This window comes from Apteryx rowi, unplaced genomic scaffold, assembly GCF_003343035.1.
Source record: "Apteryx rowi isolate R43461 unplaced genomic scaffold, aptRow1 scaffold_65, whole genome shotgun sequence".
Classification (NCBI taxonomy): domain Eukaryota; kingdom Metazoa; phylum Chordata; class Aves; order Apterygiformes; family Apterygidae; genus Apteryx; species Apteryx rowi.
The window spans coordinates 3421843-3444580 of NW_020450927.1; the positions used below are offsets into that span (position 1 = coordinate 3421843).

Sequence of the window (22738 nt, forward strand, 5' to 3'; positions counted from 1 at the left end):
TAAGACTCGCTTGAGGAGCAGGGATTGTTGTTTGGGTTTCCGGATAAAAGGACAATGCCACTTTGTAGCAACTATTATCAGTTAAATATAAGATGCAGGGCAGATTCATTCGTGTGTAGTTGGCTGGAGTGCTCTTCACGGACCTACAGTCTCATTACATTTAACTGAAATGGCTGCTTACCTGAAGTCATAGAGGTAATATAAAAATAAATGATGGCCAGGTACCTAAGCTTTCATTTTTGTTGCCACAAAATATTAAGAATAAAAGCTTAATGTCCAATAATCACATTGAACACTACCTTTTTTTTTACATTTTCATTTTTTTCTTTAACACCAACAAAAAATATTCGTCATATTTCAGCAGTTATTCAAATAAGTATGAGCCAAAATTTAAACTTTGAAGTCATCTAAATAAATAGCCTGTACCACATACCTGACAACCTCCACCTATTTGCTGAAATTTCTTTTTTAATCTGGTTGCATATGCAGAGTAGTTTTAGACACCCATAAAAAAAGTAGGCCAAAGATTACAGGATGAGAATGATGCAAAAGAGTAAGATCTGAAAAATATGAGGGAAAGAACTTTTATTGCAATTAAGTGTGCCATGCTGCCTGGGCTAAAACTGGCTGTTTGTCAGGGCCTGGAAGGAGAGCAGAGCCTGTCTCAGCCTAACAGAGACCAAATCAAAATGACCTCAGATTTGCTCTGCTTGTAGCAATTGAGCCACAAGCGATGTTAAGCAATGTCTGTCCATCAGTGCCAGGTGATGCTGGGTTTAGATGACCACGTGGCATAAACACTGAAAACCTTGCCTTACATGGCAGATTCTGTCAAAATTACATTGCAAACCAACTGCTGCCCAGGGGCTGGTTTCACACTCTTTCCCTGAGTTGTTTATGTTGCATTGCGCAATTCCTTTTGCCCCTTTTGTTATAGTGTGATAAGGTTTATGGCATTACTTAGAGACCTTAGAGATTCCCTTCACCTGTATGTCAGAAGCATACACAAGGAGACATAAAGCAGGCTAAGCTATTTTTTTACATGTTTTTCTGGGGTCTGATTTGTTCAAAGTTTCATTGAATCCTTTCCAATTATTTCAACATCATCATGAAAAAGAATCAAACAAAATAACCAATATTGCTTTTCTATAGAAATTTAAATTATTAAAATGTAATAGATTAGATTCTTCCTTGAAGAACTAAGAAACCAAAACAACCCTGAGATTTGTAATCTCTCCTTCAAAGAGTGCATCTTTCTCTCAGGAAAAAAAAATAGGTAGGGATTTCAGGGGGAAAATAATGAATATTGGAAATTTTCATAGCCCTTTAAAAATGAACTATGTTTAGAACTCTGTAGTGACCTTGGTTAGCTAAAATAAAATACCACAATCTGAAAGGATGGCTTTCAGAGTAATTATTTTAAGTGATTAGACTATGCCACTCGGTGGGGGCAGAGACAATCTTGTTCTGGTGTGCTGTCGCATAGTTAAGTGTTTGAGGCATGGAGGTAATAAACCCTTGGCTTAAATGTTTATATTAAAAGGAAGAAGTGAGACAAGGCAAAGCAAAATCTGATATGCAAAGAGAAACTCTGGTTTAACTCTCCATGATGAAATTAATTTTGGGACACAGATCAAGATGATTTTTGAATGCCTTTTTGATCAGCAGTGGCAGAGACATCTGCACAAGAGAAGGAAATTTTTGATATGACACATGACCATACTATTAAACACTGGATGCTCTTGCTATCCTTGAAAGCAAGACTTCACAAAAATGAAAACAGGAGTGTCCATGGAGAGCTTGATTTGTATTTCGTAGTATGCCTAATTCAATGCTGACCTAAGGAAATGCATCAATTTGCTGCTTATTTTAACCAGTGGGGAAATTTATGTGCAGATTTTCATTTATTCAGATGTGAAAAGAAAAGTTTAAAGACGTGAAAAGAAACAGACCTCTTCACAGAGAAGTAGAGCTTTCTTCTAATTAGACACTACAGAGCAAAGGGCACCATTTTCTCCCTTGGCTTATTCAAATCAGAATTGCTCACTTCCATGATAGCAATCTCTTTTGACTGCCGTATGCTATTGCTCACTTGGCTGAGCAAGTGTATCCAGCTGGTGGTAAACTGACTTCTGCCATCCTGAGCCTCAGCAGTCTTCGTGGCAGGAGTGTAACAAAATGTGTGCGTGCAAACCTGCACAGCTGCCTGCAAAGCAGGATAAATATCTGTTTACTCATTTCCTAAGCATGGCTAACCTAAGTGTTAGAAGATATGAGACAATGGTAATACTTTACCTTTCTTTTTCTTAATGGAGCCACCCTGTAAGAATGAATTTTGCTGTGAGGAATGCAACAGAACAGCAGGCTGTGTATTTTCAATGTCCTCTGCATGGTGCACTAGAATTCGTGCATCTCATTTCTGTTTATTTTCCAACACACAAAACCTGAAATGCAATATCCCTATGCAAAGAGCCAAAGTTGTACTTTCAGTCTGGATTAATTTTAATGGGATTAAGGAGAGCATAGAAAGATCAAATATAAAAGTGTCCATGTAAGAGTGAGCAGATGGCCTGTCTCTGTAATATCATCTTGTGGGCCCCAGTGTCAAGGATGCAGATTTCTTGTGCAAAATCCTGATTCCACTGAAGTCGATGGGAGTTTTACCATTGACCCTGATGGGGACAGAATTTCACCTCTTCATGTTTATTAGATGCAGCAGGCAGAAAGCAGGCTCATAGCTGTAAAGGCCATGCTATTTTATGGTTCTGACTCTGCAAGCACTCAAGCGTGTGCTTAATTTTGCCACAGTAATAAAGCACCAGCTTAAGTGTTTGCGAGAAGGGGTCTCCTTTACACTTGAACAAGCCTATACTTGGTCACAAATCAGGAATTCTTCCCCTCTTCCCTCCCCCAAAATAAAAGAATTCTGAATGTGACCATCAAAATCTTTCTTCTTCTACTTTGCTCAAATTTTTTTGCCTTTTTTTCCCCAGTTTTTGTCAAAAAAAAGGGACAGGCAAAGGAAAGGTGAGGAATGGACACCTGAACTGAAATTGTTTTGCTTAGGTGACATTTAACTTGAGAAAATTTGCTTGTTTCAAACAATTTCAAAGAAAAATTTTCAATTTCCAATAATTCTTTATAAATATCTTAGACAATGGCTATTTCTTAAGAAAAAGTGCCGCCTTTCAGCACTTTGCAGCCAAAACCTTTTTTATTAAAATTTTGAACTATCCTCCATTCATATGGGGGCAAATCCTGCTCCTGTTGCAGCCAGTAGAAATCACATTGTTTGCTTCCACTTCTTTTTAACCAAAGCACAAGAAGTATAGCAGAGAGGAAGCACAAGGAGATGCATTTAAATTAAACAAATTCAGACCCGAAATCGAGCATAAAATTTTAGTGGGATAGCACTTAACTGGTGGAATAACTTACCTTAGGAGTCATGATTGGATGCTTCCACATTATTATCAATGTTTGTATCGGGAGTAGAAACAAATGCTGCAGCTTAAACAGAATCATAGATTCATGGCACATAGTACTGGAAGCAACCTCTTTCAGTCTATCCCCTTGCCACAAGGCCAAATCATTTGTACCCTTATTATTCCTGTCACTAATACCATCTCCAGTAATGGACATTATAGTATTCCTGGGGAATCTATTCCAAGGCTCGATTGCCCTTACTTCAAGAAAACCTTTCTTTTTTCGAATCAAAGTTACTTAGTTGGCCCATAATTTCCTTGAAGAGCGGTACCCAAACCTGGACACGGTACTTCAGCTGAAGCCTTTCCAATAGGCAAGAAGGATGTCTTCATGTTGTTTACAGAGACAAAGTAATCCTTCCACTTGGTACTGATAAGGTTGGTCTTGATGCAGGGATCATGGATAGGATTCTTGGACACATATTACACTGAAGGACCGACTAGATGGTTGTGACAGTCCCTTCTGGCTTTAAGTCTGAGAGAATGTGGAAGATGAGTGCACAGTAAATTCCTTTAAGGTTTCTATTCTTATGTTAATTTGTCTTACCTACATCATTGTTGGTAATAATAGAGGAATTAGTCCATGGGGTAGGGGGAATGATGGGTAGAGTCAGTTTTAGACTTATCAGGAACCCAAATGGATGCTAAGAGAGGTCTTTTATTGCCCACATGACGGATGAACAGTACTTCTGTCTGATTTGTTGCACTTGCCCTTTCACCCTACTTTCCTTTTCCAGAACCAACTGTGGCAATGAGGCAAGGGTGGAAATTGGAAGAACTTGTGCAGCAAAGACAGTGCTAAAAGCAAATGTAAGGTGAGTGAGAATCAGCTGGGAGCTGGTGACAAGGAGGGTGCATAGAGTGAAGGCACATCATGGGGCTGTGGCTGCATTTCCCTCCTGGTTAGGAGAGCCTTAAGGCTGCACTTGCTTGCTGCCTAGACAGGCCCTGTCACTCCACCTAGGCCATCAGTTCCTGGTGGGGTGATATCAGACAAGCAGAGTGTTCCAGGATCTTTTCCTGTGAGTACCCTGGGGTGCTTCCCAAAATGCCTCTGACAAGGGCAGATAAGATTTGCAGGCAGCTCAGCTCTGGAGCAGCGTGGATTCCAGGTGCTGTCCTAAGCAGCTCAGCACAGAAATGGCCAGGGAGATTGCTGGCCGTGAAACATGAGGGAGTGACTAGCGAGTGTATGGCAAACTTGCAAGAGAAGGCTTTTGTCAGAAGAGGACGGAAGCCAGGGGAAGGGAGGATTGGGCCTTGGTCCGGCCCTTCCCGGGTAAGAGAGTCCAGGAGTTCAGCTCTGGTAATGACTATTTCTCATGAGCTTCTGAGTTACAATAGAGGAAGTTTTACAATGCTGTTGAGCTGTATGTTGAAAAAACAATCCTCCAGCTTTCAACTAATTTAGTTACCATCTGTGAGCTGTTTAGGTAATTCCCCTCTTTTAGCTTTCCCCATTTAATTTTGCTAGGTATGCCTTTTCTTCATTACACCTCCTTTACATATGTCTGCACGGGCACAGAGTAGCACGTAGGTACGTAACTCAGAGGGTTTTCTATAGTACTTGTCACTGATGTGCATTGAGGGCAGAAAAGGGTAATGCTAGATTACTATAGCCCGGCCACAACTTACAGTAATTTTGGTGTGTGGAGCTATGGTCTGTTCTGTTCTTCACACACTAGTGAATTTTAGACACATAGAAAGTGCAAAATATATAAATAAAAAGAGCTTCATCCAATTAAACTCCGACACTGGCATTTGTATAGATATCTGTGTTTTATTTTGTGCTTTCTGTACAAAATTCAGTTCACTGTTGGATTTCAAATTTTGAAGTTAACATATTAAGGTTGTCCTTAATTCACCCAGGTCAGGCTAAGCATTGCATCTCATACGATGCACAAGATTTCCCTGCAACCCAGGGGCATATCAGTTGTCATGGCAAGGCACAGTGAGGTGAGTTAGTTAATTCCAACATATCCTGGGCTCTATCGACTAATACTGAAGAATCCCAGAAGCAGAAAAGAACTGTAATTGTACCAGAGCTATCCTGTGTTTCCTATAGTTTCGTCTGGAATTTTTTTCATATATATTATATTGTCTCGTTGCCAGTGTTCATGGTCTCTGAAATTAAAAGCATTCCTCATAAAGGGGATTACAAGATTAAAAATATTGCTCATAAAGAACATGTTGATCCTCACTGGGAGGGTGACAGACTTAAAAACATCAAATTACTGATGTCACCAAATAAAACTAATTTAGGAGATAGCAATGCACTTTTAAAGAAAAAGTAGGGATGTGTTAGATTTATAAACCGTAAGAGATTTCCTTCCCAGTAAGCTCATTCTTCATTTATCATTTTATAATAAGAAAACCCTTTAAATTTAAAGTTAGTCTCATACAAATGTCACTTTCTAGCCTTCTTGCTAATCCAGAGGAAATACTATCCTAGTGGTCCCTGAGGTCCAATGTCTAGGTGTTGGATACATGATAAACTTACTTGAAGCTTTCTTAGTGAGATATAGTCCTCTGGAGACAGCTGTGGATTTAATTTTTCAAGGTTTAGTACAACCTAACCTTTTAAAAATAAGATTTAAGTTTCCCTTGTCAGGTCACTTAAGAGTTTCTTCTTTTATTTTCCTCTTTTTTTTCCTCCTCTGCTACTTGTCCAGACTTCTAATCCCTGGCCTCTGGAGGAAACATTTAACCATCTCAAACTTCTCATGTCTTGATTATTTTTCATTTCCAAAGGACAATACACACACGTTTTGCTTTTGAACAGTTGCAGTGTGAAAGCTCAGATAGCACGCAGTCATGCAAAGCAAATAGTTTTCAGTCTGTGCATGTAAGTTTCTACTTTCAGCTCTGAACAAAAGTGGTTTTTTGAAAGTTGAGTCACTCCTCTGTGTAAGAACAGTATTTCACAAGAAGAGGTATGTATGTACTCTCTGAAATCCATGTTCCCATGTGTTTATGCTGTCCAGGAGTTGGGCTTAATCTAGTTTTCTTGCCCCTTGATACTTATCACTTAGTTTTCCAGAAACTGAGTTTAGTGTTCCAAGGCATGCACAGGATTTAACCAGATAGTTCCTGGTATTGTGAAATTCCACATAACTTAAAGACAATGTAAGGATGAAGGCTATCCAAGCCAGCGATTTCACAAATACACTATATATGAACTGTAGAAGGTAGTGTGCTTGTGACACTTCTACTGATCCAGTAAAATTGCTGCCTAGAGCTCCTAACCCCCTCCCACTTCCAGTTCCCTGGTGCACTCCCCTCCTTCTGCCAGGCCAGTCCTTTTCAGGAGCTAAAGGTGGCTGAGGCCTTTTAAAGTCAGTCTTCAGAATTGTTCCCTACAGTCAACTTTTTTTTTTTTTTTTTTGCTTTCACCTTGTTTTCTTTGGGCTTCCTCAGGAAATGAGTTTTATGCTTTCATCAGGTCTCTTCTTCCTCCCTCTAATAATTTCTTGACATGTTGGCGAAGTGCAGTCACCATTGAAAGATGTGTACCGAATCTGAAAGATAACTGAGAGGTTTGTGCAAACTGGCTGCCGGGTAGATGAGAGAGAACATGCTTCCAGGTAGATGAAGAGACTCCACTGACGAGGGTTAAGCAGAGTTCAGCTGCTGGGCAGCAGTTAAGGGGCCAGTCACTAAATGTGCACTAGGCACAGATGAATGGGCTGGCCAAGCTCTCCCAGAACAGCTTGAGGCTGACCACAGCCCATGCAGTTTCTTGTCTCAGGTGGATCTTTTGCAATATATGGCAAGTGGGAAGAGGTATGTGGACTATTTCAGGTAGAAGCAGTAAGACACAAATCTAAAGGAAACCAAACATTGTGTAGCTCCACTACTCACAGACAACACATTTTCCAGTCAGTTTTAAGTGCCTTGGCTAAAAGGATGTTCTCCACTACTGTTAGGTAATGTGCTGCTATACTAGGTAGGGAAGAGCATCAGGGAAATGCCAGTTTGATTTTTGCCACCTTAGCCAACAGCAGGGACGGATCCACAGAACTCCCTGTCTGCAAACCTGAGTCTTTTCACTTCAGTCTCTCTAATAGCCATATGGTCCCATCTCCATCTCTGGCAAACTGCAGAAGGTTAAATGATCTTTCTAACCTGTGGTCTGACCAAATCACTTCTACATATCTGTTATCCATTGCACCCTCTCCTTCCTCATGTCAGAGTTTTTTGTCTTATCCTGATGTTCCCACTGCAGAGGAGGGCTGTCCTGCCCTGGCATCACCACCGTCGTGTCCTGTCTCATCACTAGTATATGCCCAGGATGGGAGCCTTGATGCCTGGGTCCTTTAAGAGTTCATGAAAATACATGGTATGGCGCTGTGAGAAAGCGGTATGTAGATGCTAAGAATTAGCTGAAATACAAGTTTCTTGGCTAATGGATTTAATCACTTCCCCTAGGCATCGCTACCATTCACTGTCAGAGACAAGCTACTGGGCAAGATGCATTTTGGTCTGAGCAGATGGGTCAGTCTTATGCCTTGGATACGGTCCAGCTGAGAGGAGGTGAAGAGGCATGTTTTTCCAGCAATGCTGTGTTCAGATGGTGTGGTTTACTGTCTTTCTTTTGCTTTGGAAGTGAACATAAAGCCTGTTTGAGAGACTCTACCAAAGCCTTTCTGGCAGTTACCTACCAGAGTTGAAAGAGATTGTCAAGACCAGCTTATCTCCCACTTGCCCAGTTCTCCCACAGGCTTTTCTGTATTGCTTTTTGTGCTGTTTCCTGAGTGTGCAGCGTTTGCTTTATTCTGGGTCACCAAACCACTATCCCCTCTGGTCACTCCTTAAAACTTTTCTTATGTGCAGTCCACAATGACTGAGACAGCCAGTCTCCAGACCTCCTTCCTCCTTGGTTAAAGAGCTGTGCCTTCATTCTTAAACACAGAGCAATGGGGGATACGTACTATGCATGCACGCACACAGAAGGCTACAGCTAACTTGATCCTTCATTTTCCCAAACCCACAGACCCTGCCACTCAGCCAGAAGGAGATTTTTGTTAGCTTTCTCCTGGAGAAGGAGCTTTATCGTGCACTTGAGCCAACAGAGGGCAATATACACAAAAATCAATATCAAGAAGAAATGCTTTTAAAAGACAGTTCTAAGCAGCCCAGCCCTTACTGTATCTGGAGTCACGTATCACAGAGAAAGGCGGCATTCCATGCTGGACCTAAAACCTTTTCAGGCTCCATCAATTAAACCACCACATATGGGGTGGAAGAGACTCAGCAAGGAACTCTCACTAAGGTTCAATGAAAACCAGATGTTGTGGGCACAGTTGTCATGCTTCTTATCAAGAACAACAGAGCAGCCCCTGCTGCAGTTTCATCAGGAACCCTGCCCTTCCTTCTCTCCAGCCCCAGCTCTCTTCAGAGCCCCTAACCAGAACCAAATAAAATCCTTGCAGCCAAAGCAGGAGTCCTCCCCAAATATTGCTGTTTAGGTTAGCTTAGTGTTTACAGATCTCCAAATCAGTGCCCCACTGTGATTGTCGCCTTCCTTGTAGTTGTGATGGGACAAGCTCCCACTCCTACCTAAGTGGCTTCCCTCAGTCCCTTAAAAATGTAATTTTAGTGTTGGCTCCAGAGCTAGAAGGAGTAGAGGGAAAGAACTGTGTATTTTCTCCATAGGAATAAAGCTCTGGGCAACTTCATTTACATGAATTATAATGTATTTACCCATAGGGCTCACAGGCTGTGTTTGTTGCTTTAGATGGAATTCCAGATTGCTAAATTCCAATTGTATAAATGATAACAGATTGCTGCTGTGACTGTACCCATGAAAGGGCAAGGGAATTGTGCAGGGTATGCCCTGAAGGGCGTGAGTCATCCTGACCTACAGGCAATGAACTGTGCTTTGGAAATGTGATTCAAAGAGAAGATCTCTCATGAGAGATTAGAAGTCCTATCCTAGGAACTGGGTCTCTGCCTAAGGACCTGTTTTGCTCTGCATTTACTTGGTCCTTTTGCCACAAAGTGATTTTGCAAGACGGACTAGTCTGCTGGTGACAACAGCATTATTATTGTTTGCACTTGTAAATGATACATTGAAACCAAATTTACCTAAATGTAATTACAAATAAACAAATAAAGACGAGAAATAACCCTGCAAACAAAGCAAGACATTTCATTTGGCCTGACACGGAATGTTTGTTCGTGTGAGGAAACAAATATTTCAGTTTATGGTCAACCCAAAACAGTATTTTTTCTCATTTCAGCACTCAACTAAAAACAAATTATTTTCACAGTAATTCTTGTGAAGACTGCTGAGTCTAATTGTACATCTAAGCAGAGTTTAGGTGGGTGAAGATTGTGACTTAGGGTTCTGGACTTCAACAAGTCGGACAATTAGTGCATTCATTGTCATATTACAGTCTCCCAGCTAGACACCCAGACACTGGCATACGCTGTTGCTCCGAATAAGCCACTGAAGCTGCAGTCAGAACGACACAGGCACTTGCTCTTCTGGCTGCAGAGAAGTCAGTTATAAAGGTTACCATCTGCTGTCCAACCTACAGCTGTTCTTCCCTGCCCTCAGATTTGCCAGCATAACTGCACGTGTGCTCTCTGCTTATTCTTCTGTCACAGTGATCCTGTGGTTTTCAGGAACTTTTGAAAACTTCTTGTCAGAGCTTAAAAAAAGAAAAAAAATACTTGGTTTAACATCTATTCCTGACATCATATGCCAGGCCTGAGCATGAGGGAGAAGAATTCATATAAAGGCTGTTTTAAGATAAAGAGACATCTTACAGCAATCTGATGGCTTGTCTGTGCAGAGATCACATTGCATACCAGGTGTTTTGTAAGCAGAATGCAGTAATTTAAAAGCAAATTTGACCTTTTGTGACCTGCATGATATGTGGAGCTAGTGCACGTTTTCTTTTTCTCTTCTGTGCAGCTGATATGTTTCAGAATATACAGATCAGATCTGCATATACAGATCAGATCTCTGGAGGCAGGTAGTTACCTACTAATGTAAGAATAAGTCCAGCTTCTCTTTAAATACCCCGATGCTCCAACAAGCAGATCTGCCTTGGATCTTGCAGTGACTCATTATGAGCTGCCTGATACCTTGTTTTAAACCTGCCACCCTCAGGCATAGATCAGCTGCAGGTATTTTAACAAGAAGCTACCCTAGCTAATCCTTCACTGTAATCTGTAATAAATCTGATATCCTAGGACTGCCCGATCGCACAGGGAAGAGGAAGAAGACAGATGGAGGAACTGTTTGTTTACCCACTTAAATACAAGCGCATTCTTATTTTAGACCAGAAGCTGTTTGAGGTAATGACTGTCATGCATTATGGCTGTGTCTACACTGTTATTTTAGTGTAGGGCTTCAGTTTACCCTGAGGTCCAGAATCCCTGGTGTCCCTACTAACAAACAGGCTGGCTTTCTGCCTTTACTTTGGAAAGAGTCAAATGGCCCCTTGGGAAAGGCCACCAAAGTTGAGAAGCGAGCTGGCCCACATTTCAGCAGTAGCTCTAAAGGTAGTATGGGTGCCACTGTGTCCATACTCAAGCTGCACTCTTGTTAAAGGAGATGAAGGCTATATATTAGTGCATGAACTGTGCAGCTGCGAGGTAAATTGATACCTTTCCTGCTCAAAATACGGAGCTAGGAGACAGTGTGAAGCTAGCACAGTTGTGGGTTGTTCTCATCTGGAGACACTGAGATGCTGCTCTTGAGAAATATGCAGAGAATATGGCACCTGAGTTTTTGGAAAAAAACTAAAATTTCTGTGGCTTTTCTCCAGGCACTTCTTGGCATAAATCTGTGTTTCTGTCTAATCTTTGACAGCAATAGTAGGAAGTGCTTTAACAGCCTTGGGGGTGTTATCATTCACCTACTCTGCTGTGCTAGTATCTGAGGACTTAATGTGTTTCCACAGTGATTGTAAGGCTGTTTGGAGTGGGGACTAAGTCTTGGTTACAGGCAAATAGAATAAATATGATCACTGTTTATGCCAGCTTCCATGGGTCTTCATTCTTCTTGTGTGGGGCAGGACTGCTGTGAGTGAAAACTACTCTTAAGACCATTGCCAATTTATCAACAGCATTTGTAGCCAACATTCAGCCTAAGGAACTAATTCTGTGAACTTTAGTTTCTGACAGGTTTGTGTTGAATGATTGGACGTGGCAACTTGGAAAGAGAGGCACAGAGCTACTCTTTCACCTTCCTGCTTGTGGGTTTTCTGGTGTCTCAGAAGGGCAAAATTCACTGGGCTGAGTGACACCGGGATGGGAACTGTTTTTCTACCCCTTCTACTGTTTTGATGTGAGCTTTGAAGTATTTTTGAGACCTCACTTTTTTTTTTTTTTTTGAGATTACAGCCAGTTTAAATGTTGCTTGGGGAAAGGGTAACAGGGAAACTCAGAGTCATAGGCAGAGACATATACAACATGATTGCACATATTTTTTTCTTAAGGAAAACAGACTAGAAATATATTATGAGAGGATCAGTAGCAGAGCATTAAAAAAATAGGGAGTGACCATTTCAATCTGAAATATGCCCTATTTCCCTTGTGTATATATTCACTGTGGCAATTGGCCAGATCCTCAGAGGTGTAAACCCACAGAGCTTCGCTGGAGTCCCAGCCTCCAGTGTGACTTCATAGGCCCAGAGGAACCCAAATGTGTGGGCCCAAAGAGAGAGTTAAGACTCACTTCTGCGCAGATGGTAGGAGAGACAGGGCTCTTTTCTGCCTTTGCCCTTCACATCCTCATAGTGAATGCAAAAGCCCAGTTCCCTATGGCCTCATGAGTGTTGCAGCCACTGGGAGCCCTGTGGCTGTGGCCCCAGCACCCTCCCCAGTGTTGTCCCAGCTCCTGGCTCCACGGGGACCCACCAGGGCTTAGGTTTCACACTTGGAGTCACCGCTGCCTTTGAGCAGAGAGGTTGCTTTGCTGCACAATAGGCATTGCCAAAACCACAGCCGTGACAAATGTAGACTGCAGTGTCAAATGTGGAACAGGTGGGCTCTGAGTTGCTAGGCGGCATCTTACAAAGTGATCTTATGCAATGTCTTTCCAAAGCGTTAATATGCTGTCATGGCACATCTGTCCCTGCGGCACTAACTGGCAAATGACTGAAAATAGATAAGCAAAGGCGAAGGGCCAGGTTTGTGAAGAAACCAAGAGAGGTACACCAGGATGCATCTGAGCCCATGTTTTTCAAAATGAGCTGGAGAGAGCCGTATGCTTCTCTGATAGGTACGTAACTAGGAAGAAGATTTGAGTCTGAGTTACTGCAGGAGATGGCTGGCGTTTCTCAGGCCAGGAGAGTGTAGCGCTCTGCTCGAAGGAGGGCTCAGCTTGTGGCACCATGGAGCAAGAGCTGATGTAACTAACCCCTGGCTGTCGTGATCCCACCCTTTCCACCCTATCCTCAACTGCACATTTTTGCCTCCCTTTTTGTGCTTTTCTGGCACTTTTCAGCTCTGCACTGAGTTGGTTCACTATGCTAACCTGACAGAAAAAGACAACTAATGTAGCAACCTGAAATGGCTCATCAGAGACGCCAACAGCAGGAAAGCAGGAACAGGGAGGGTAGGAACAAAGCTTGCAGTACTTAGATTAACTTCGGGTGTCATGGAACCGCCTCTGCCTGCATCTCTGACAGGGTACAGGGAGGAAATCTGCATTATTGGTAAGGCTGCTGCATGGCTGTGGCCACGTCACTTCCCCCTCCTCACCTCCATCCCAGGTGGTCGTTCCAGCCCCCATACTGTAACACATGACAAATTCCCTTGTGTCAGCTGTGGGATGGATTGGGGAACTGATCCAACTTTAAAGAAAAATAAATACATTTTTCTGAATTACTTTTCAGGTCTATCAATTCTCTGATCCATTCACCAATGCAGTTGCCCCATCATGTAGACTAGAACAGCTGAGGGAGCAGTATGCCAAGGCATTTAGGTAAGAACGGGTAGTATGAGATGGTAGTGGGGGAGGTGAGAAAGGCAGTAATACCCAGAGATGTTTTTGCCCTAAATACTCCGTAATATCAAAGCACACAGATAGAAATTGGCTCCTCCAAGGAAGCGAGTCATGTTGGAAAATATTCTCTAACTGATGCATTACTAAATGCTGCTTAGCAGCATCTGACATAGACAAAGAGAGTCCTTCTAAAAATGCACTTGCAGCAAAATTACTAGCGATTTTCCTTGGGGAAGGCCAGATCTTTGTTCTGCTCTCAGAATCTTGATCAGATGTTTGGCAGGAATTGCAACACTGTCCAGGACGGCACGGCAGTATGACAACCTTTTTGTGATGAAAACGCACATTTTCTGAGCGTGCATTGCTCAGTCATAGTGTGCTTACACTGCAAACAGTTGGATAAACAGCTTGAAAAGCAGAAGCCCTCACAGCGCAGTGTGTGGAGTTCAGTGGAGTCAGCACAAAAGCTCCTATTCCCTGCCAGGTACCTTTGCAACTCAGGAGAGTCGAAGCTGTACCACATCAAGTGCCTGAGCTGCTGAGTGGCAAACAAGGTTTTGAACACTGTCTGTCTGTCCTTGTCTCTTAAGGGCCTGATTCTCCTCTTGGATGTGATGTACTTAAGATGTACAGCCCCTTCAGAAACTTACCATTCTCCATCCTAAAAGCAGTTCAGCTTTTGACCCTAGTCCTCCTGTTCCAGAATTTTGTTGCTGTAATGATCTGAACTCCTCTTTTCCAGCCAATGTATTTGTCTAAGTTTATTAATGAACAGCTTGTCTCCTTTTGTTCTTCTGTCTGTATTGTTAGCTAAAAGAAAAACTCTTCTTCCCGGGTTTTATCATTCCTGTGTTCCCAGACAGCAACTTCTTCGAGTTAGTCTCTGCTGACATGGCAGTAGTCTGTACCATTTCAACAGATTCAATGAGCCAGGGCAGACTGAAGTGCATAGAACGTGGCTTGCCCTACCATAACAGTGGCAGAACATAAAGTTAAACCTATTGTTTCCTCATTGCTTGCTATAGTCATAATTTATTAGGACATATGATCTGTGTAGAGGCATGTCCATGTTCTCTCTTCTGGCCTTTCTTTTGGCTCCCTCTGGACCGGAAAAACAAATAGTGAGGGAGAGGCTGGGAAACAAAATCACCCTCTGAGATTTAGAAGAGATAGCTGGGAGACCCTGGATAATATCTGTGTTCCTTTGAAGTGAAGGCTAAAGAGATTAGGCAAAGAAAAGCGTAATTGAATTAAATCCCCTCTTTTTCAGAGTAGATATACTTTTACCCTGGCTAAGCAATTTCCTGGTGGAGGTTTTTATCACTTTCCAGCACCTGCTGGTTTAGGAGGGCAGAGATTATTCTGAACGAGTGCCAACAGCCAGCATTTCTCATTCCACTCTCCCCCGCCTCCACCCCCTGCTCTGCTCCAGACACACACCCCAATATAGAATGACAGCACATTGCCACAGTTTAAATGACACTGCCTCTATCTTTTCAGAAGGACAGGCCTTGCTGAGAGCACCAGCCACGGCAACTTTCCACCCTTGCAAAAAAAGTCTTTGTCATGGCATATAAGGGAGCACATTTGGCTTTTAAGTCACGCTGGCATAAGACAGATGAAGAACTCTGTCGGCACAGCATGTCCTTCGTCTTGCATAAGGCAATCCGGAATGACTTCTTTCAAAGTTACCTTTATCTGCTGGAAAAGCTTCCCCTGGGTGAGTAACTGGTGGGCAGGAGCGTCTGTGTGCATGTGTGACCGCTTTCCGGAAAGACATATCATGCTAGATGGTAGAATACAAACCCATTAATGACAAGTAGTTCTGAGGAGCCCTGCTAGAGACAGTGTGAACTAGACCATTTGCTGCTCTCCCTTTCAGCTCCCTCTAATTCAGTGTCCTTCAGTATCCTCTTGTTTTACCTAAATACCCCACAAATTGTTGGAAGGGAGGGGAAGGGAAAGACCTCAAAGATAAAATCTGTTTTCTGTTGATGGTAGTGTTAGACCCTTTTCTGTCACCATTAAATTAGAGCATACACTGACCTGTTCGGAACTTGGAAGTACAAATGCAAAGGTACCGGAACTGACAGGCCTTACTTTCTGTTGTCTGATACCTATTTTGTTGTCTTCCAGTGTGTCCTTAGCCTTGTCATATGTATTGCTTTGGACAAGTGTTTGTAATGATTTTTAATTTTTTTATCAAGAGCCTCTGTAATCCAGATCTCTGCAGCAGGTTGTCTTGCTCACTGTTTATTATCTGGTGGGAAAATACTTCCAAAATGTTTGTTTATAGCCCAGTTTCAGCAGAAGCCTCTGGTTACAGGATGCCAAGACATTTATTTAGGTGCAGAAAAAGGATGTTCAGTTCTCATGAGAATTTGACCCTGAGCAAGAACTAAAGATCCCCCCAGGACAACATAGTTAAAAAGCAGATTTTACTTGAATCTGTATTATGTTAAATGTCACTTTTTTTAGCAGAGTTATACAGCCTCCACTGAACGTTAGATCTGTAGGCATTTGAGATGGGAAGGATCTGTCTGTCCAACCTGCTAAGCTGCTCTTCACAGTGAATTCTTGAGGGCTCCTTCCTAATTGAAGGATCCATTTAGGCAAGTGGATTATCTTACCTGATTGTGTGAAAATACATGGACCGCAGTGGAAACTCTATTTAAGATACTAGAATTGAAAAGTCTTGTAAAGAGAAAAGGCATTTCCATGTTTTTTAGTATTCGGTGTGACTTTTAACATACAGCAGTATCTGCAACTATCTAAAATGAAGCAGGGAAGATAAATTCTCCTGTGCCTAATGGTAGGTAGATGGGAAAAATGGAAAGGAAGGAAAGATGGAAAGGAAGGAAACTTAATTATAGGTCCATATAATCTCAAAAAATCTAGGAAAATGTTGTTCTTCCATTTGTTTTGAAAGTAAACACAACATATTAGAAACTAAGCAGGATTTCCTACAATGTAACTGTTAGTATAATTATTAATAGTCACTTAAAGGCTTTAAAAGGTACCATTATGAACATCTAGCCTAGAATTTCACATAATGGTTCCTGTGTCATGCTTGTAACTTTTGACTGGGCCACAGTATATGTTTATGAAGACAAAAATACCTTGATTTAAGGGCTCCAAGTGACTGAGAATTCATCAGTCCGTCATTAAGCTGTTTCCAGGCCTAATTGCTCCACTGTTTTAAAACTGTATTTTATTTCTGTCTGAATTTATTTGAATTCCCATTCCCAGCCAACAAGTTTTGTTAAGCCTTTGCCTATCTGATTGAAGAGCCCCTCTGCCAGATTTTTCAGGTCCTGAATCATTCTTACAACTTTTCTAAACAGTTTTCCATGTGTCAGCTTATTGCCAGCATATCCAAATTAGTTGCGAGTCAAGCCTTCATGTGAACCTGCAGTTTGTCTGTTACTCCATGGTAACTGTCATGGAATAAAGGTGACAAGAGACTACGAGCATAAATTGCAACAACAGAGGTTCAGACTGGATATAAGGAAAAACTTTCTCCCCAGGAGGGCAGTCAGGCTTTGGAACAGGTTGCCCAGGGAAGTTGTGCAATTCTCCATCCATGGAGATTTTCAAGACCCAACTGTATAAAGCCCTGAGGAACCTTGTCTGACCTTATGACTGCCCCTGCTTTGAGCAGAAATTTGGACTAGAAGCCTCCTTAGGTCCTTCCAACCTGGATTATCCCATGATCCTGTGCTCTAAGCAGTGGAGAGGACAGAATGTGCCAGGTCTGAGCATCTCTTCAGAATTACATTTTCCAATTCAGTTCAGAGTGCAACTGAAGAGAAATGAACTGAACTTTTCAGGCTTAAACACTAGATCCAGATCTCTCTGCATAAACACTGTTAAACCCCTTAAACAGCACTAAGACTATCACTTAGCAGGGTAGTTAAGCAAGCGCTTAACTCCGAGCATCAGTAATAGCGCTGAAACCAGGCCTCACATTGAAGGTTGCAGTGCAGCCCAGGGTCAGCAAGGTACAAACTTTGCTTTGCACTATACTAACTCCACACTCATTCCACCCCTCCGCTACTGGGTTCAGTGGTAGAGCACTTAGGCATGTTTACCTATGAGCTGAGCATATCTGGTATCACAGTCTGTTAAGAGAAACATGTCATGTTTACAGACCAGAGTAACATTTATAAATAAAAGACATGAGTAGCTTTAGGCCCTGATCCAACAATGTACTTAAATGTGTGTGAATGCCCTTAAGCCCAGTGGATTTTAATGGAGCTATTCAGATGCTGAATGTTATGCATGTGTTTACATGGGCTGTGGGACTTTGTGCCAGTGGGTTGAGATCTGTAGTGAAAGACTCGAATGATCAGTCAACAGAGCCAAATATTCCAGTGTGAGGCATGTGTCTGTATGTAAAAATTGCTTTGGGGGAGTTGATGTTCATCCTCTGTAGAACAGAATTTAAGTGATCCTCAGACCACAGTAGAGAGGTGGATTCCATCCTGGACCCAGATAACTATTTTTCAACTGATGCACAAAGCAGATGTTGCGTTTAAAAGGGAATACTCAGCCAATCTGGAATTAGTTAAGTATCTTGCAGAAAGCAGTTGGAGCCACAAAATAATGCTCACAAATAAAAACTTCAAAAAAATTATTTGCAACATTTGCTTCTGGCAAGAAAATTTAGCCGAGCAAACCCTGCAATCAAGAACTATAAGACAGTCTACTGCAGGTTGGGATTGCACCCAGTCCTCCTTGTTAAGTGCTCCCATTTCTCTAGAGATTTAGATCAGCTGCGCTGGGAATCTGGAAAACAAAATTTTGAAGTGATCCATAAAAAATTGTGGAGATAATGTTGTGGACTTTGCAGGGGAAAGGGCTTAGGTAAATGTTCTCTGTCTAGCCCAGGGGTTGGCATTCAGCTCCATGTCACCGCTCTGCATCCAGATAGTGYTTGCAGTGACTGAAAATTATTAACTTCTGATATGAATGTTCAGTGACACTTAGGGAATCAGTTTCTGTTCTCAGCCTGCTATTTCAGTGGGTTCATCTTAGCCATCTCCACTTGGAGGTCTTGCCAGCAGGTTCAGCTGAGAGACAAAGCATGTCACGAGAAAAAGTTTCTTCTTACTTTATGAGAAACGCTTCTCTAACTTGAAGCCTTACAAGTCACCTAACTTACTCCTGAAAACCTTGTCTGTGAAAGACAGCTACACCATCCCACCCAAATCTCTGTGAGACTTACAGGCTCCATTGTCCTATCCTGCCCATGCTGTACTTTACAAAGTACATTGGAATCAGGTTGTGTATCAGTAACAGATCTCAAAAGTATTTCATTTCCTGATGCATGAGATAGTCCCACATGGGTCCTCGAATGGGAGATGCCTCTGGCTAGACAGGTTCTGTGATGTGGAGGTGTGCTGGAGCGGAGCTGCAATACTTAACTGCTACCAAGGACGTATGCCTTCTCACAGTGCTTTTTTGGGGTAGAGTCCTGCAAGCTGACACTCCTCCTGTTACCTCTGGTCCTGCTGCAGGCGCCTGCATGCCAGGTACAGCCAAGAAGATGGTCAGAGGTGAGGCTGATTGTCTGTGTCTGGAAAATTGGATTGTGGAGTGGGAAAGTTGGCAGTGTTGCAAATTCATGAGAGGGAGGAGTAACACTGAGGGAGTAAGAGGTGGAAAGCATCTGTATGGCTCGCACACACCATGTGTGAGACCATAGGTCTGCAGGAGTATGTTTTGGGTACTGTGCCACTGTTCATGTTAGCCTGTGTCCTTGCATGCCCTCAGGTGGGGGGCTTGCATAAAAAGATCTCTGCATAGCCTCAATGGGTAGATAAAACCCCACAGATGCTAAGACCAGAGCTGATTTCAGATGCCAGCACGTAAGGCAGGTCCCTGGGGTCCCAGCTGGCTAGGGGGGAGTCCGAGTCAGTTGGTGTATGTAGTCAAATCCCGCCAGGCATTCTGTGAGCCTGATACTGGATCTGAGTGAGAAATTTGAGAGCACCCACTAAAGATCTGATATCCTGAACCGCATATCATCTCCATATGTTGCCTTGGGTCAGGCTTGTGTTTTGAGTAGAGGGGCTCTGAATATTTGTTGTTCATGCTGCCAGCTGCCTGTGGCACCCTGTCCTAGCGTGCAAACAGCCTGTAAACAACTTTCCCTTCCATCTAGCAGAATGGGATAAATCACCATCCTTTGATAGTTCCATTAAACAAGCCCTAGAGGTCATCACTGGATTCTCATAAGGAAGGTCTTGTAAAGCTAACATCCAGGGATTCAGTTCTGGCATCTGAGTGGAAAAAAAAAGAGACTCAGGGAAAAGAAGATGGTGCCACTCCCAGGGGAAGATGGAGATCTTTTACTAGAAGAATCACAACCACCAGTGAAGCCTTTGTTTCCTGGGCTCTGGGAAATACCCTGGCCAGGTTGTGCTGGGGATTGGCTGCTACCCTCTTTGTATTAATTTCTTCAGTTAAATGGTTTCTTCTGAGTATGTGAATATAATCAGTGGAGTGTGTAAAACCCCCAGGTTTGACCCTTGCTGGGCTCAATGCTTGCTTGTGGTATAAATTTCTCAGGCATAACATAAATGTGTAATGGATTAAAGCTTTAATAGTATTCGTTCAGCAGTTGACTTAAGCAGGTGATGACAAGAGGGGCTGGTAATGCTGCTTTTGTTGGATGAAGGATATGCCGGGCATGCTGCTTATGTGTAACCCAATAGCACTATTCTGTTCCGAGTGGTCCTTGGTGGTAATTATTCCCCATCCTACTTCCTTTGTCCCCCGCCTTATTTGCCTCCAGAATGTCATTCTCCTGCTGAGGATGGGCAGGCACACACTTATCATTCCCTGCTGAGCTTGCTTGCCCTCAATAAATACATTCCAGGCTTATATTCAGGGCCTCTGGCCTAGCTCTCATCCTCTGCATGGAGGGCATAATTCCCATTCCCCAGCTGGAGTAGGCAAGGCATGGCCTGTTCAGACCCTTCTTAGCAGTTACCAGCAATGCTTCTGTAGGAATTTAAAGGCGTAGTACCCAGAAGGCTAACTCAGAACGGCTCCCTCGTCCTTCCGTTTATTTAGTCTGCAGGGATGTGTCCATTTCCATTGTTCATAACCAAAAAGGTATTTGCTGCTTGCTCATTTCCAGCTCCTTGAACACACTTGAAATCTGCGGCAGAGCTGGCCTCACGCTGCAGAACAGTGCGCACAAGGACTTGTTCCCGGTGTAAATCCATCTCTTGTTATTGCTTAGCTTTCACACGCAGGCCTGTAGTTGTGTTTTCATTGGAAGGCCTGGTGGGCAATAGCTCTGTGTCACACACACAAGGAAAACCTGCTGTATGTGTGTGTGAGACAGCAAGAGCCGATGGGTTCCAAGCAAACTGTTTCTGGTCTGTCTGAATCCAAACTTTTGCAATACAAAGCATAACTACTGTTCATATGCCAAAGCCCATCAAGCATAGAAAAACCCAGGATGCGGAGGATAGATCTCAGTTCTTCAAAGAACGGGGAAAATAACCCTTTACCAAATAGACCTCTCAGGTTTTAATAAAACAGCTTCAAACTTATGATTGCTGTATATTACCAGCAAAATAACCAAGCAATGAAAAGAAACATCCCAGCCTCTGGCACACAGGAGCTTTCCAGTATATCACCCACTAATTATCTCATTCCTTGATCTGTGACAGATGAAAATTTAGGACTGTCTGTTCTAAATTGTCTCCCCTCTGTATAGTCATTTAGGCCTGAGACAACCATCTGCTCTTCAGTTCAACTTACTCGCCGTGCCACAGATTGTACAGTATCACTAAAAATAAACCAGAGCAAGTGCTTCATTCATCCACACTCTCTCTTCTTCTTGGTGCATTCTCCATGCAACTGTCAATGGCTAGAAAGTGTATATGAAGTCTGTAGATTGTAAGAAGCAGTTAGGTTTATCACAGCCAAAATGATCATCCTGCACAGCAATTTATACTGCCCACAGCTTTTCTGGGAGCAAACCAACCCTATTGCTCTCACTGGCATGAATGTTCATCTTCAAACCTGAATGATTTTTCACTGACTTGAAAACATGCAGTGTAATGACACAAATTGGGTCTAAGCCTGTGAGGCACTGAATGTGCCCAAGGGGTGCTGTGTCCCTTCAAGGCCTTGCAAGATTAAATACAACACCTTTCCTTCCACCTTTGCTTTAGAAACAAAGGTTCGTTAATTTGGAGGCGCAATCCAGATTTGTAGATCTTAGCCATCATGCCTCCAGAACAGTAAACTAACCTAGAAATATCTGTTGTTAATAATAAAATAATGATTTATTTGCTTGCAGTGAAACTTTATGCTTTAACAAGTCAAGTTATCAATGGTGAGATGCAGTTCTACGCGAGGGCCAAACACTTCTACCAGGAGGTGCCAGCCACAGAAGAGGGCATGATGGGAGACTACATTGAACTCTCCAATACAGACATTGAGTCCTCCAGGGAATTTCTCAGGAAGTTTATTGGGGTGAGTCATCTAATCACATCTTCTGCAAGGAACAGTGGTCATGTGTCATAAATGACATACCTTGTCCCCAGTCACATAGATTTTAAATGGCACCGTATGTCATATTTCATGTGCATGAAGCTCAATCACAGGTCATAACTGACTTTCATTGTGTCCAGTAGCATATAATTTACATGCATTCTACCAGATCACACATCATAATGAATATACATTTTGCCTGGCCATATGTCATTATTAACTTTCTTTGCATTCTTTTCTTATGCTCTGAAGCTGCAAAGAGAATTGTGCAAGGGGTTCTTCTAGTTAGGCTTGGGTAGAGGATTAATTCTCAGTGTACAACTGGGACCTTTCATGATACAATCTTTGCTGGTTTCAGTAAGAGAATTGCCTGTGCAAATTCCTGCAATACGTTTGGGAAAGTAGCTGAGACTAAATACCAAGTTTATGTTTTGCATATTTATCAATATTTCAGAGAAGGCTGCAAGAAAAACCATCCTACTCCCAGTATTAGGGGTGTATAGGATAAAGAGAACTTGGAGAAACCCATCAGGAGAAATATTTTTTCTTGAACATTCCAGTATCACTAAGGTCATTTGCAGGCAGATTTTTAAAGGTCTTCAAAGGTCTGTTTTGACCTGAGATGCAAAGTGGGTTTTAAAAGCAATACCGATAGCACTTTTGCACTTAGCTGTCTGAAAATCCCATTCATGCCTAAATGCATCTCTAGAAATCTGTAGATCTTTAAAAGTGCAGTCCAGTCATTTCTGAATGCTGTTCCCCTTCTCAGGGGAAA

General features: G+C 42.5%; 1 protein-coding gene across 1 annotated transcript; it reads left to right on the top strand.

Moving 5' to 3' along the window:
* Positions 1 to 14897: 14897 nt before the first annotated feature.
* Positions 14898 to 22086, top strand: LOC112975093 (alpha N-terminal protein methyltransferase 1B-like). Its single transcript, XM_026084768.1, is given in 3 exon segments — positions 14898 to 14987; positions 14989 to 15166; positions 21770 to 22086. Coding segments are annotated over 3 exon segments (495 nt in total). The 3' UTR covers positions 21997 to 22086.
* The last annotated feature ends 652 nt before the right edge of the window (positions 22087 to 22738 follow it).